Here is a 16,688-nt window from a genome sequence, read left to right as displayed (position 1 = left end):
CTCGTAGTCCGTAGAGGATGCTGGGCACCCGCCCAGCGCTTCGTTTTCCTGCAACCGTTATCTGGTTCAGTACGACTTTGTTTAGTTATGTACTGCATTGTTACTTGGTAAGTAATATTTCAGCAGTTGCTGAGTTTTCAAGCTAAGCTAGCTTGATGGGCCTTGTATGTGTGAGCTGGTATGAATCTCGCCACTATCTGTGTTAAATCCTTCTCTCGAAGATGTCCGTCTCCTCGGGCACAGTTTGTAGACTGAGTCTGGTAGGAGGGGCATAGAGGGAGGAGCCAGCCCACACTCTCAAACTCTTAAAGTGCCAGTGGCTCCTAGTGGACCCGTCTATACCCCATGGTACTAATGTGGACCCCAGCATCCTCTACGGACTACGAGAAAAGGATTTACTGGTAGGTAACCAAAATCCTATTTTTAGAAAGTACAGAGGTGGTGTAAACTTCATTTCTAAATGGAATTTAGTATATTTTACAAATAGTGATCCAAGTAATGGAAATCCAATTTACATGTGTTCTTCATAATAGAGCGATATATACACAATCATGCTGTTTGTCATTTAAAGTGCAAAATGGCAGAGGCACCAAGATTTCTGCCATAGCACATAGGGTTAAGAAACATGATGGCAGCATTTGCCAAGTATTTGATGTTTGCACAGGCTGAGGGCAGAAGTTTGGCGAAGTGAGGGCCTTCCTTGCTCAGTACAGAGCATGGCACAAATCAAATGTTCTGCAGATTATTGTAATGGTAAAAATAAAGGGGGAAAATGCTGCCTCTTGCTATGTATCAAAGGGCTTGGCTATTTTCACTGATAGAGCACTTCATATTTGCACTAGCTCAGAGCTGGATGTGTTTTGAGTCTTTCTAATGCAGCGATCGCCAACCTGTCACTCGCTGCTGCGGAATCTGGGCAACTCACCATATGGCCATTATGACACGTGGAGTGTGTGGCGTCCATACACAGGAAAATGTGATGGCATCACACACCAATACCTCCCCGATCTGTGCCTCTGAGCAGCCGCACAGAGTATGATGGAGTCAGAGCCCTGTGTTTCACAGCCCACGCTATCCGGACCGTCCAAACGGGTTAATGGAAAAGTGGCTCAAATAGATTTTAGTGTTGGCTTAGCAAGGAAACACCTGGCAACAGGCAATACACCCCTGGCAATGAGAGTGACAGCCAGAGCATGAAACCCCTAGCAACAAGTATGACACCCAAAGCATGAAACCCTTGGCAACGAGCGTGACACTAAAGAGCGTTTAAAGTTTTAAACCCTGGCAACGAGCATGGAACCAGAGCATGAATCCTCTGGCAATGCGCATGAGATCCCTGACAACAAGCAGGAAATTTAAAAGTAAGAAGAAGCCTTACTGTGTGGCATAATGTATAACGGGCATTGCAGTGTGTGGTATAATGTGTCACCGGCATCAGTGTGTGGCATAATGTATAACGGGCGTTGCAGTATGTGGTATAATGCGTCAGGGGCATTGTGGTGTGTGACATAATGGATCACAGGCATTGTGTTGTGCAGCATAATGTGTCACAGGCCTTACGGAGTGTGGTATAATATTTCACGGGCATTTGTTGGGTGTGGTGTAATGTGTCAGGGACATTTGGGTATATGGTAAAATGTGTCAGGAGCATTGTGGTGTGTGACATAATGTATCACGGACATTACGGTGTCTGGCATAATGAATTATGGTGCTTTGAATCAGTACCGCTGTATGAAGGGCCTAATTCAGGGGTGTAGTATGTGATGCCGGCAGTCGGTCCTTCGGCGGCCAGCATACCGGCGCTGGAATCCCGATCGCTGGCATACCGACAGCTGGGCGAGCGCAAATGAGCCCCTTGCGGGCACGGTGGTGCGCTACACGCGCCATGCTATCTATTCACTTTCCAGGAGGGAGAAAAGGTGTCGGTATGCCGGCGGTCGGGATTCCGGCGCCGGTATGGTGGTCGCCGGGAGCCCGGCCGCCGGCAACCTGAAGACCACCCCTAATTCAGACCTGATCGCTGTGCTGCAAATTTGCAGAATCTGCGATCAGATAGTCGCAGCCCAGGGAGAGTAAAACCTGCCCAGTGCAAATGCATGTGCACGCCGTGCGACTAATTCACCAGACAGCGCACATCTGCAAATTCGTTTTGCAACTCGCTCACCATTGAATGATTTTTCCAGTCTGTGCGGTCTGTGTGTAGCCCAGGACTTACTCCTACAGTGCGAAACAAACAGGCTGATCGGAGCCGGAGCTGACGTCACACACCCTCCCAGAAAACGCTTGGGAATGCCTGCTTTTTTTCCTGACACACCCAGAAAATGGCCAGTTACCACCTCCGAACGGCCTCCTCCTGTCAATTGGCTTGCGTTGCCGTGCGATCGAAATTTTTGCACCATCCTGTTGCTGTGTGCGTTGCAACTGCGCGTTGTGGTGCATGCGCAGTCATTCGATAATCGGCCACTGTGCGTTTTCACACAACAGCGATCAGGTCTGAATTGCATTGTTGTTTTTCCACAAAATTGAACTTCAATTTTTTGGTTTTTAGCCAGATTTTTTTATTCAAAAAACTTCAGGAGGTTTAGTTTTTCTTAAGTAGCTCACACCAAATTAAGGTTGGAGACCACTGATTTAATGGAATGCATTTTACACCTTCATGTTGTATACGTGAGAAACCCATTTCTATGTTTGTTCCAAATACTGGCATTCACAAAAGCAGATAGTCCTAGTTCTATTAAAAATGGATAGGTTTATTGTACAGGTTGAGTCTCCCTTATCCAAAATGCTCGGGACCAGAGGAATTTTGGATATCGGATTTTTCCACAGAATGCATTTATGTTTCATATACACCATATACACACAGCCTGAAGGTAATTTTAGCCAAGATTTTTAATAACTTTGTGCATTGAACAAAGTGTGTCTACATTCACACAGTTCATTTATGTTTCATATACACCTTATACACACAGCCTGAAGGTCATTTAATACAATATTTTTAATAACTTTGTGTATTAAACAAACTTTGTGTACATTGAGCCATCAAAAAACAAAGGTTTCACTATCTCTGTTCTACTCCAAACATTCCGTATTTCGGAATATTCTGTATTTCGGAATATTTGGATATGGGATACTCAACCTGTATAACAGAAATAAGTCCTAGCCAGTCAGACATTCACTAATACAATCTGCATATTACTAACCACAGTGACAAGCATGCCATGCTCTTGAGAACCCAACCATTTTGCAGTCCAACATTTTGCATGCTGGATCCATTTCTCTGCTTATACTGTATGCCCTGATTCAGTGTTTTGCTGCTTTCTGTACCTGTAGTCCTCCACAGATGTGTCCTCCTTATACGTTATTGCTGCAGTCGTGCCAGGTCCCGTGAGACTCTCCTAGCACCAGGCAACTTTTTTGCATCTTTTGGGTTTTTCTGTGGGTGAAAATGCATCCTTGTCTCATTGTCTTGTGACTAAGACACATTTTCAGCAAAAAAAGATGTGCGACATGAGCAGGGTTGCACGGGGACCTGGCGGCTCACGCGCATCGGGTATCTCACACTGCGTGGCACATTGAGGCTAGATGAAAGAGCACACGTCTGTATGTACTTAGAAACATGTGTTTGGTTTCATTTTGCAAAGGAAGCTACTGTAGCTTTTTCCATATTCTCTGCAGGTGATTATGATGGAGCTTTAGCAGTGTTCACAGAAATGCAGCTTCTGGCTCAGGAGAAGGGTCTCCACACCCCAGGAAACAGTCTGCCAGTAGGTAAGAAACTTATGTGAATCATGATGGATATACTGTACAATGAAGAATGCATAAAATAATAGACTTCATTTATTAAAGAATGGAATTGTTGGCCGTTTTTAAAAACAATGCAGCTCTCCCACCATGCAGCCAGATTTAGACCAACTAATTGGAGGGTAAAACTCAAATCGCAGTAAATTTTCACGATGTCAAAAACCTGAAATAACTTGTACTTTAGTAAAATTACAATTTGGAATGTAAAGCCCCACCACTACCACTAAACACGTGCCTCCCTCCTAAGCAGGCCAGGCTAGTTAACACTTTTTTTTTGTTTTGTTTTGCCAGATGAAACAAATGTGTTAAACAGATGCGCTACTTAACAATGCCGCCTGCTTGATAAATAAAGGAATCCTCATTAAATTCCAGAAACAGTGCAAGTAGAATATAAATTTAACAAGTGGGCGCAAAGGACCTACATGAATCAAATCCTCAAGATAAGGGATAATTCCAAGGATGTCAGGCACAGTTCATAAATTTCCAGAGCCACCCAATGATCAGTTAGATGGTATTTCTGAAGTGTCGCAGTCAGTGTTCTCAAATTCCCAATGCACCCCGTAGATCAATTGGATAATACTCTTTCTCTCAATGAAAAGAAGAAAGGATCATGGTGCAGATAGAATTTTTAGGAACAAACACGTTTAATAGACACAGGACACTCACAATTTTCAAAAAATATAAAAGCATGTAACCAATCAAATGGTACAATAGGAGATGTGGATCTCTGTCATCACGTTACCCTCCCAGAATGGTAATATGGATACCACTGGCGTTTCCGGATAGCACACCAGATGGAACAGGCTTTCGGTCAGAAGTCAGGGCCACATCCACAGCAACAAACGCCACCAGCTTAACGCGTTTCGGACAATGTTTGTCCTTCTTCAGAAGCATGGTGGTAACTGAACATCCAGGCATATATATACTAAAACATAATTACATCATCTTATCCATGTGTGTGGCGTTCTCCCGCCACACAGTAACGCCGCACTGCCGCTCGCGGCCGGAAGTCACGTAACCGGAACCGGAAGTGTCCATGCGTTCCAACGTCTCTTCCGGAAGTGTATTGTGCGTTCCACACTGTAATAAGACGGCGTGAGCGGCGGAAGTCCTCCTGATCCATAACAATAAGTCCATATATGTGTAGTATATAGAAAAAACATGACAAAGGAATATATATATATAAGACATAACATTTCTCCATAAAAACATACATAATAAAATACACTAAAAACAGCAGAATAAATCACAAGATAAAAATATTTTAATAAACTAAAGGAACCATTTTATTAAAATATTTTTATCTTGTGATTTATTCTGCTGTTTTTAGTGTATTTTATTATGTATGTTTTTATGGAGAAATGTTATGTCTTATATATATTCCTTTGTCATGTTTTTTCTATATACTACACGGATATGGACTTATTGTTATGGATCAGGAGGACTTCCACCGCTCACGCCGTCTTATTACAGTGTGGAACGCACAATACACTTCCGGAAGAGACGTTGGAACGCATGGACACTTCCGGTTACGTGACTTCCGGCCGCGAGCGGCAGTGCGGCGTTACTGTGTGGCGGGAGAACGCCACACACATGGATAAGATGATGTAATTATGTTTTAGTATATATATGCCTGGATGTTCAGTTACCACCATGCTTCTGAAGAAGGACAAACATTGTCCGAAACGCGTTAAGCTGGTGGCGTTTGTTGCTGTGGATGTGGCCCTGACTTCTGACCGAAAGCCTGTTCCATCTGGTGTGCTATCCGGAACCGCCAGTGGTATCCATATTACCATTCTGGGAGGGTAACGTGATGATGACAGAGATCCACATCTCCTATTGTACCATTTGATTGGTTACATGCTTTTATATTTTTTGAAAATTGTGAGTGTCCTGTGTCTATTAAACGTGTTTGTTCCTAAAAATTCTATCTGCACCATGATCCTTTCTTCTTTTCATTGAGAGAAAGAGTATTATCCAATTGATCTACGGGGTGCATTGGGAATTTGAGAACACTGACTGCGACACTTCAGAAATACCATCTAACTGATCATTTGGTGGCTCTGGAAATTTATGAACTGTGCCTGACATCCTTGGAATTATCCCTTATCTTGAGGATTTGATTCATGTAGGTCCTTTGCGCCCACTTGTTAAATTTATATTCTACTTGCATTGTTTTGCCAGATACTGACAGTCTGTTTGTGACGTCTCTGCTTAATCTTCCAATCTATGGGTCTAATTCACACTTGTACGCTAACCTGTACCACACAGCGCATTTATAGCAACTTGGCGTTTATGGTGTCTACTAGTCCCTACATCCATGCATAGGAATAGGCGTGTGTCTCCTATAAATACTACTTAAGTACTCTCCCCAGATTGAACCCTATCACACTAGATAACATGCAGAACCCAGCGTCTTTGCTACTGTTTGACATTCTCTGGGCAGGAAAGGGGGAAGCTTTGTGTCGGTGGGGTGGGTCGGCAGAGTGAACTAATGGAGGGGAAGCCCCGGCTGGGATCCTTCTGGTGGGGTCAGCTCCGTGCAGTGAGAATTTCTGTTTCTTACGGCTGCTCACGGCACCAGCATACTCTTGTATTAGTCAGACAGGCCCTTGGTACCGGATGTCAGCTGGAGGGTGTGGGGAACAATTCCAGGTGGTACGCCCATGAAGTAGTCCCTGCTCAGAACACTGTACTTGCTGGCAGTGGTTTTGGGGTACACCTGTTATGTATTGGTATTCTGGGATTGCTACATGACAAGAAGTCACCTGTATTGTGAGTCTTTAATTCCTGTATTATTATGCCTTTGGGCTTCCTTTTTTCACCCATTACATGGCGAGTGTTGGTACACGTTTATAAGAGGAATGTTTCTTTCTGTACATTGCAAGTATCTTATTTGAGCCAAATGGCTTCTATTTGAGATGCATAAAGCACAATCACTGGCACCATGTACATTTCTGGAGTGGTTTTATATCCCTTTCAGACATGCTCTAAATTCCCGGGATTTTACACATGAACGCGCATCAACCCGGGAATTTGGTATGTCTGAAAGGCACCGACCCAGGAATGTGATCCGGGTCGCCAACCCTGGAATTGACCTGGGATTTTACCGGGTTTTTCTTCCCAGGTTGGCTTCCCGGGTTAAGTCTGAAAGGCGCGACCCTGGAATTTGCTCTCTGGCTGCATGAAAAAGGTTTTCATTGGTCAGAAAGGGCCACCTGATGCCTGCTGATGACCTCATCAGCGGCAGACAGAGGGGAATAGACGCCACAGCAGCATGGGAGGAGGCAGAGAGCTTTGCTGTGAAGTGTGGCAGTGCCAGAGTGCAGAAGGTACACAGAGCTGTGCATGTATGTGTGCCAGTGCCAGAGTGTGCCAAAGTAACACAGAGCTGTGCAGAGAAGTCTGCAGAAGTGTGCCAGAGGGTGCCAGTGAAGAGACTCCCATTTTGTTCATAATGGCTCACTGGAAGGAGGAGGAGGTCGAGGAGCTACTACATGTGATGGGTGAGGAGGAAATTAAATCACAAATAACAGGGACTGTTAAGGATGCCATGATCTATGGCAACATTGCATGGATCCTGTCCGTCAGAGGTATTGTGAAGACACAACAGCAAGTTCTTAACAAACTAAAGTCCCTTAAGAAACAATATACCAAGGTCCATGACCACAATCGAAATCGCAGTGGTATGGGAAGGATGGAGTGGCCCTTATATGAACTGTGCAGCAACGTGTTTGGCCATACAGCACTTAGCAATCCCATTGCCCTATCCTCATCTAGTGATGCTGGCACGCTGTCTGCTATACCATCAGCCGTGGCTACATCGTCTCCAGATTGCAGCCAGCAGAGCCCGGCATCATTGCAGAGCCTATTTGAGGATGAATCCAGATGTTGATTCGGATGTCACCATCATCATCGATCCAAACAAGGCCACAGATGTGACCGCATCGTCGCAGAGCACGGGGGTCGATTCCCTACCACAGACCCAGGGAGACAAGCCTACCCTACGCTCAAACAGTAAGTTTCCTATATTATCATTATCAGAGACATATTTAACATATAGTATATGACAATGCTTTTATATAGTATACTAACAGTAATGACTATGATATTGTGACGTAATAGGGTGTTATTATTAAACTGTACCTGTTGCTGCGTTCAAATTGTGCTAGCGTATGGTAACCGCAAGCACAGATTTATTCATATATTTTATAAATCTATTTGTCCAACTTACACTTCTGTGCCATATCCCATTGTTACCTTTGAGATGGTCAAAAAAAATTCTGTTTTGTTTTTCAGTTTACACAGTCCCGCCTCGTAGGAAAAAGAAGACCAAAATAGAGGTAACTACAAAAGCCATGACAAATATCCTGTGCGAGCAACTACGCAAGATGGATTCAGATTGGCAGAGTCAAGAGGACGCAAGATTGCAAAAATTCATGGACAATGAACGTGAACTGCAGAGGAATTTGGTAACGCAAATGGTAGTTATGCAGGATAAGATCAGCAGCGAGAACCGTGAATTCCTAGGTCAGCTTGTTTCTAAAATGACCTCTACACCACAATTTACAAACACTCATTCTGACCTACAATCACATTCTCACACCGCATTTGGTCCAAAAACACGGTATGCCCAGCAAGGCCAGTCTCCCACATCTTTTGGGCCTATATCACAGTATATGCAACAAGCCCAGTCTCCCCCATATTTTGGGCCTAGATCCCAGTATACGCAGCAATCCCAGTCTCCCACCACTTTTGGGGATACTCACCAGTTTACGCAGCAATCCAAGTCTCCCACCACTTTTGGGGATACTCACCAGTTTGTGCAGCAATCCCAGTCTCCAACATCCTTTAATTCGACCTTGAATACATTGAAGAATAGACCGAGAGGTTCAGAATTTGGAGATTCATTCTCTAGTACAACTCCAGTGGAATCTACTCCCAGCAATAAACCACAGTACCAAATTCTCTAATGTATACTGTGCACATACAGTAAATGTTTGTTCTATGTTTATTGGTTGGGTATTGTGCCCATAACTTTATTTTTGTTTAATGTTTTGTTTGTGAAATACGTATGTTTAAAATGCGTATGTTTGTCTTCAAAAATTCAGGTATTGCGCATACGCTCATAATTATGAGTACATCATACACCTTGGTCTTATGATTATTTCGTTTTGTATTTTTCACTGCAATACCGCAGCACTTTTTTTTTTAATGTAGAACAGGGGTTATGGAACTACACTTCCCAGCATTTTCTGCCACCGTTTAGCATGGGCTAAAATCTAAAATGTGGATGGGCATGCTGGGAACTGAAGTTCCATAACAGATGCAAGGCAAAGGTTGAAGACCCCTGTGATACACCATGCCCTTCGGCAAAACTACTTTTTTGCACTGCAATACCGCAGCACTTTTATGTTATGGCTAAAGTGGGTGTAATGCGCCTGTCATTGTACTATACCATATATGTCCTCATAATTGGGAGGATCTCATTAAAGATGCAAAAGATGTGCGCACACATTTTACAACTTGAAAAAAAACTTTTATTCTTTCTAAAATAAACATTTTTGGAAAAGAAAAACTGGTGGTCTATTTATTGATATATAAATATGGGACTACTGTATTCCTAACATGGAATTTAAATTAACTCCACCACAGCAATCAAACTCTCCCATGCTACACAAATGCTTGTCAGCCATGAATCCAGCAATGCATTATTGGCACAACACCCAGACCATTCATAGCCTGCCCTCCCCTTTGCATGACCTCATTATTGTGTGCCTGCAAACCGTCCCTTTAAAATGATGACACTGCCTTAAAAACTGGAAAATCCAGCTTATGTCTGAAAGGGGCCAACCCGGGAATTTCTGTGGTATAGTGTGAAAGGGGGTCTGAAGAAAAACCCGTGTTTTTGCTGGAGAGAAAAACCCGGGACTTGAGAAGGGTAATTCCCGGGTCATATGTCTGAAAGGGGTATTAGTTACTTTTTTGTGAGGTGCTGCCACGTGTTTTTATTAGCAGCATGAAAATTCCACATAGCACTAGAATAGGGGTGGTCTTCTGTATACCGGCGGTCGGGCTCCCGGCGCTCAGTATACCGGCGCCGGGAGCCCGACCGCCGGCATACCGACACTTATTTTCCCTCGTGGGGGTCCACGACCCCCATAGAGGGAGAATAAAATAGTGTGGCGCGCGTAGCGTGGCGAGCGCAGCGAGCCCGCAAGGGGCTCATTTGCGCTCGCCACACTGTCGGTCAGCCGGCGGTCGGGCTCCCGGCGCCGGTATGCTGGGCGCCGGGAGCCCGACCGCCGGCCAGCCGTAGTGAACCCCTAGAATAGTAATAGTCATTCTGTCACAGAAAAACACAGATAACATTAACTGAAGTGTGGTCAAACCATGTGTCATTGTACCAGGAAGTACGTATGCCTAACAAAAACGCTGTTGGCTGTAGAGACCAATATCACTTAAGAGCTGGTTGTAATAACTTAAATTTCTCTTACGTCCTAGAGGATGCTGGGGTCCACATTAGTACCATGGGGTATAGACTGGTCCACCAAGAGCCATTGGCACTTTAAGAGTTTGAGAGTGTGGGCTGGCTCCTCCCTCTATGCCCCTCCTACCAGACTCAGTTTAGAAAATGTGCCCGGAGGAGCCGGTCACAGCTAGGGGAGCTCTCCAGAGTTTCCCTAGTAAAGTTTATTTTAGAGTTTATTATTTTACAGGGAGGCTGCTTGCAACAGCCTCCCTGCTTCGTGGGACTAAGGGGGGGAGTAGTGTCCGCCTGGCGTGGTCTGAGCCACTATCTCCGCTGACAGGACACTGAGCTCCTGAGGGGATAGATCGTTCCCCCGCCACAGGGGATCACCACCCCAGCAGCATGCCGCCACCCCCTTACAGAGCTGAAGATCAGTGGCGAGTGAGTCACCCACTCCCCTAGCAAGCGGGTGGCTGGTGTGAAGATGGCGGCATCAGGGTAGAAGCGCAGTATTAACTGCGCTCCGGAGGCTCAGCGGTACATAGTGCGGCGCTGTGAGGGGCGCCCTGAGCCAGCACCTACACCCTACATTGGTCACACAGCCTGTCGGGGTCCCGGGATCTCAGCCAGCTTAAATCCTCAGGCCAGTATAATCCTAGGAAGAGCAGGAAGACAGGGCCATTTTGGGGGCGGAGCTTCTCCTCAGAGCGGACCCAGCAGCGTTCAGCGCCATTTTCCTGCCTGCACAGCGCTGTCCAGGAAGAGCAAGTCCCTCCAAAACAACTCCAGCTATCTCTGACGGTTCCAGGGGGATGTAGAAGGGAGGGGGGGGCGCTGCAAAACGACTGTGTAACCTATTAAGGTGCACAGTCAGCGCTGATAGGGGGTCTCCCTTTATATTAAAAGCGCTGTGTGTGGGTTGGCTACAATCTCTGTCTCTCTCTTGCCATTCTTGGGGGTGAATCTGTCTGTCCTCCCCTGTGTGTGTGTGGAGTGTCTGTGGTCTCCATTAAGCAATGTCCAGGGACTCTGTGTCATATGCTGCAGCGGATATGTCCTCTCAGGATGATCCCATCCCATGTAATCAGGATTGCACTGCTTTAGCACAGATTCCAGCAAGGGAGCCTGAGTGGTTATCCTCTATCAAATCTATGATTTCTCAGATATCAAATAGGGTTGCACAAAATGAATCTGCAACTGAGGCTTTACAGAACTCTATGGCAGTCTGGCCCAGTTCTGGTACATCTGGGCTCCCTGCTGTATATTCACATAAACGTGCTCTTGCACTGATCATGCAGGATGATACCGATTCTGATAACCATCACCGTCTGTAGTATGTGTTGCGGGGGACAGCATCTCTTGCAAAAGGGGTGCAGTTGATGATAGAGGCTATTAGTGAGGTGTGTTGAATATTGCGGATACAACACCCGAGCAGGTTGAGGAGGCTTACTTCACTGAAGATAAGAAAGCCTCTCTAACCTTCCCTGCCTCAAGGGAATTAAATGCTATTTTTGAAAAGGCTTGGGAAACCCGGATAAAAAATTCCAGATACCTAAAAGGGTTCTGGTAGTGCTTCCTTTCCCGGTAGAGGATAGGAAAAAATGGGAAAACCCGCCTATTGACGCGTCCGTATCCAGACTCTCAAAAAAGGTGGTTTTACCTGTTCCAGGATCTACCGCCTTGAAAGAGCCGGCTGATCGTAAAATTGATAATACACCCAAATCCATGTACATGGCTTCTGGGGCAATACTACGTCCCACTATTGCCAGTGCTTGGATTGCCAAAGCTATAGTAAAATGGTCAGGCACGTTACTTGAAGACTTGGATACTATGGAGAAATGTGATGTTAAATTGTTTTTACGTAACATTCAGGATTCAGCAGGATTTCTGGTAGAATCCATGAAAGACCTGGGTTCCATGGCTGTGGGAATTTCTTCCATGTCTGTATCAACTCGTCAAGGACTGTGGTTGCGCCAGTGGTCTGCCGACGCGGAATCCAGGAGAAGTGTGGAGACCCTACCCTACACAGGTCAGGCTCTCTTTGGGGAAGCGTTAGATGCGTGGATCGCTACGGCTGGTAAGTCAACCTTTCTTCCCTCAGCTACACCTGCTCTGAAGAAACCCTTTTCTTCAGCTACATCACAGCCCTTTCGGTTTCCCAAGCCCAGAAAGGCCAAGCCGTCCAACGCCTTCTTTCGGGGAGGTTGGCCCAAGTCCAAGAAACCTGCGGCTGCAGGTTCCCAGGAACAGAAACCTGCTTCAGGTACACCAAAGTCCTCCGCATGACGGTGGACTGCACGCCCCGGAGGTGGGACCGGTGGGAGCGAGACTCAGATATTTCAGTCACGTCTGGGTGTCATCCGGCCTGGACCCCTGGGTGCAAGATAGTGTCTCAGGGGTACAGGCTGGAATTTCAAAATCTCCCTCATCACCGATTTTTAAAATCAGGCTTGCCAGCTCTGCTGGCAGACAGGACTGTCCTGCAAGAAGCCATCCAGAAGTTGGTGGAGGCACAGGTCATTGTGCCAGTACCACCTCATATGCAAAACAAGAGTTACTATTCAAACCTTTTCGTGGTACCCAAACTGGATGGTTAGGTCAGTCACATTCTGAACTTAAAATCACTAAACCCCTTTCTGAGGGAGTTCAAGTTCAAAATGGAGTCACTGAGGGCAGTGATATCGGCTCTGGAGGAGTGGGAATTCCTGGTATCCCTGGATATGAGGGATGCGTACCTCCACATTCCGATTTGGCTGCCGCATCAGGCTTATCTTCGATTCGCACTGTTGGACTGTCATTTTCAGTTCCAGGCCCTGCCATTCTGCCTCTCCACAGCACCGAGGGTATTCACCAAGGTTATGGCGGAAATGATAATTCTCCTCCCCAGACAGGGGGTGAACCTAATTCCATATCTGGATGATCTGCTGATAAAAGCATTGTCCAAGGAAAAGTTGTTACGGTCCATAGCTCTCACGACCCAGCTTCTCAGGGAACATGGCTGGATCCTGAATCTCCAAAATCACATTTGGAACCAACCAGGAGGTTGTCCTTTCTGGGAATGATCCTCGACACGGAAGTGCAAAGGGTATTTCTTCCAGAAGAAAAAGCGTTGGTGATACAAACAATGGTCCGGAATGTCCTGAAACCAACCCGGGTGTCGGTTCATCAGTGCATTCGCCTTCTGGGAAAGATGGTGGCCTCTTATGAGGCCCTGCAGTACGGGAGGTTTCACGCTCTGTCCTTCCAACTGGATCTCCTGGACAAGTGGTTGGGATCCCATCTACACATGCACCAGAGAATACGTCTGTCACCAAAGGCCGGGATTTCACTCCTCTGGTGGCTGCAACTGCCTCACCTTCTGGAGGGCCGCAGGTTCAGGATGCAGGACTGGATCCTTCTAACCACGGATGCAAGTCTCCGGGGCTGGGGCGCAGTCACTCAAGGGGAAACCTTCCAAGGAAGGTGGTCAAGTCTGGAAGCCGGCCTGCCGATAAACATTCTGGAACTAAGAGCCGTCTACAACTGTCTTCTTCAAGCAGCCCATCTTCTGAAAAATAAGGGCGTTCAAGTTCAGTCGGACAATGCGACAACAGTGGCTTACATAAACCGACAGGGCGAAACGAAGAGCAGAGCTGCAATGCCAGAGGTAACCAGAATCATCCTCTGTGCAGAAAAACATGCGTTGGCGTTCATTCCAAGAGTAGACAACTGGGAAGCGGACTTCCTCAGCAGACACGATCTCCATCCAGGAAACTGGGGTCTCCATCTGGAGGTGTTCAAGGAGGTAACAGACCTTTCGGGCGTACCCCAGATCGACATGATGGCCTCTCGTCTCAACAGGTAGCTTCGGCTGTATTGTTCCAGGTCGAGGGACCCGCAAGCAGCCCTAGTGACTCCGTGGGTGTTCCAGTCGGTGTATGGGTTTCCCCCACCTCCACTCATCCCAAGAGTTCTAAAGCTCATAAGGAGAACAAGGGTTCAAGCGATCCTCATTGCTCCAGACTGGCCAAGAAGGGCTTGGTACGCAGATCTTCTAGATCTACTGCAAGAAGAGCCGAGGCCTCTTCCTCTTCGGGAGGACCTGCTGCAGCAGGGGCCGTTCGCCTATCAAGACTTACCGCGGCTTCGTTTTACGGCATGGAGGTTGAACGCCTGATACTAGCTCGAAAGGACATTCCGAACAAGGTTATTCCTACCCTAATAGAGGCTAGGAAAGGAGTAACGTCTTACCATTACCATCGAATTTGGAAAAAATGTGTGCCTTGGTGTGAGTCCCAGAAAATTTCTGCAGTGGAGTTTCAACTGGGACGGTTTCTCCTCTTCCTACAAGCCAGTGTGGATATGGGCCTGAGGTTGGGATCTGTGAAGGTCCAGGTTTCGGCCCTATCCATTTTCTTCCAGTAACAATTGGCTGCCCTCCCTGAGGTTCAGACCTTTTTGAAGGGAGTTCTGCACATCCAACCTCCCTTTGTACCGCCTTTCGGCACCTTGGGACCTTAACGGGACTGGTTCGAGCCTCTACAGGAGGTTGAGGTCAAATTTCTTACATGGAAGGCTGTCGCGTTGTTGGCCTTAGCTTCTGCTAGACCAGTGATGGCTAACCTTGACACTCCAGCTGCTGTTGAACTACACATCCCAGCATGCCCTGCATCAGTTTTAGCAAGGCCAAATAGCAAAACTAGCAGGTCATGCTGGGATGTGTAGTTCAACAACAGCTGGAGTGTCAAGGTTAGTATCACTGTGCTAGACGTTTGTCGAAGTTGGGGGCTTTGTCCTGTAAAAGCCCATGCTTGATCTTCCACGAAGATAGAGCTGAGCTCCGGAAACTTCAGCAGTTTCTTCCAAAGGTTGTGTCGGCATTTAATATCAACCAACCTATTGTGGTGCCAGAAGCTACTGACTCCTCAATTTCATCAAAGTCCTTGGATGTTGTAAGGGCTCTGAAAATCTATGTGAATCTCATCACAGAAAGTCGGACTCTGTTTGTCCTGTATGATCCCAAGAAAATTGGGTGTCCTTCTTCTAAGCAGACGATCTCTCACTGGATCAGGTTCACTATCCAGCATATGTGTATTCTACGGCAGGATTGCCGTGTCCTACGTCTGTCAAGGCCCACTCTACTCGTAAGGTGGGGTATTCCTGGGCGGCTGCCCGGGGTGTCTCGGCTTTACAACTTTGCCGAGCTGCAACTTGGTCTGGGTCGAACACGTTTGCAAAGTTCTACAAGTTCGATACTTTGGCCTCTGATGATCTGACGTACAGTCAATCAGTGCTGCAGGAGCCTCCGTGCTCTCCCTCTCGTTCTTGGAGCTTTGGTACATCCCCATGGTACTAATGTGGACCCCAGCATCCTCTAGGACGTAAGAGAAAATAGGATTTTGGTTACCTACCGGTAAATTCTTTTCTCGTAGTCTGTAGAGGATGCTGGGCGCCCGCCCAGCGCTTCGTTTTCCTGCTATCGTTGTTTGGTTCAGTACAACTTCATTTTAGTTGAGTACTGCATTGTTACTTGGTAAGTAATGTTTCAGCGGTTGCTGAGTTTTCAAGCTAAGTTAGCTTGATGTGCCTTGTATGTGTGAGCTGGTATGAATCTCGCCACTATCTGTGTTTAAATACTCTCGAAGGGCACAATTTCGTCTCCTCGGGCACAGTTTCTAGACTGAGTCTGGTAGGAGGGGCATAGAGGGGAGGAACCAGCCCACACTCAAACTCTTAAAGTGCTAATGGCTCCTGGTGGACCAGTCTGTACCCCATGGTACTAATGTGGACCCCAGCATCCTCTATGGACTACGAGAAAAGGATAAATCCTATTTTGTCTGCCTAGTTGTCCAGTTCCTCCAGTGTTACGTACTCTCCATTGTTACAATATAGTAACTTCAGCCTTTGTTGCAGGAGCCTTCTTGGACATCATAGTAAAGTGTGAGGTCTCGCGGGTCCTTCTCCTTATGCTGCTGCAGGTAAGCGAGGGATACATCAAAGCTGTCACTTTCAGTGTCCTTAGCTCAGATGTTTATATTTTTTAGTCTTTTTTTTTTTTCCCCCATCACACTGCTGTAGTGGATTTATTGTGATTCCCCTGAAACAGATGTTGGCACAACATTGCCACCGTTGTTAAACTTGTGCTGTTACTCGTGAATTCTGTGGATGTGATGCAATTCTACAGGATTTCTTTGAATTGAGTATATTTTCTGTAAATTACAAAAAATTGGCACTGTCCTAACTCTAATAAATATGAGGTTTTGGTCTGTACATTAATCTGAATATTTAAAATCACAAACTCCATTTCAGTCTTTATTACGTTGATTGCAAGCTTAAATGTTTTAATTAAAATATGAACCAATACCTTCTATTTGTAGCTAGATCTATACAGACTCACACGTGTTCTTTTTTTTTTTTTATATATCCTTATAGTGTA

At 46.1% G+C, this 16,688-nt stretch overlaps 2 protein-coding genes across 3 annotated transcripts in view; both read left to right on the top strand.

The window, feature by feature from the left end:
- Positions 1-16,688, top strand: part of LOC134958073 (40-kDa huntingtin-associated protein-like) — a 136,151-nt gene that overhangs the window by 85,203 nt on the left and 34,260 nt on the right. For both annotated transcript variants that reach the window (XM_063940430.1, XM_063940431.1), the window contains 2 exons: positions 3,676-3,768; positions 16,166-16,230. In XM_063940430.1, the coding sequence (XP_063796500.1) occupies positions 3,676-3,768; positions 16,166-16,230 (158 nt within the window). The remainder of the gene's footprint in view (positions 1-3,675; positions 3,769-16,165; positions 16,231-16,688) is intronic.
- LOC134956991 (uncharacterized) lies at positions 5,942-9,447 on the top strand. The gene is made up of 2 exons (XM_063938789.1): positions 5,942-7,818; positions 8,101-9,447. Exons 1-2 carry the CDS (start codon positions 7,464-7,466, stop codon positions 8,772-8,774), a joined length of 1,029 nt encoding a protein of 342 aa, XP_063794859.1. The 5' UTR covers positions 5,942-7,463; the 3' UTR covers positions 8,775-9,447.

Source organism: Pseudophryne corroboree, chromosome 9 (genome assembly GCF_028390025.1).
Source record: "Pseudophryne corroboree isolate aPseCor3 chromosome 9, aPseCor3.hap2, whole genome shotgun sequence".
NCBI lineage: Eukaryota > Metazoa > Chordata > Amphibia > Anura > Myobatrachidae > Pseudophryne > Pseudophryne corroboree.
The sequence above is the reverse complement of the archived record's forward strand: the minus strand, read 5'-3'. Positions and strand labels throughout refer to the sequence as shown.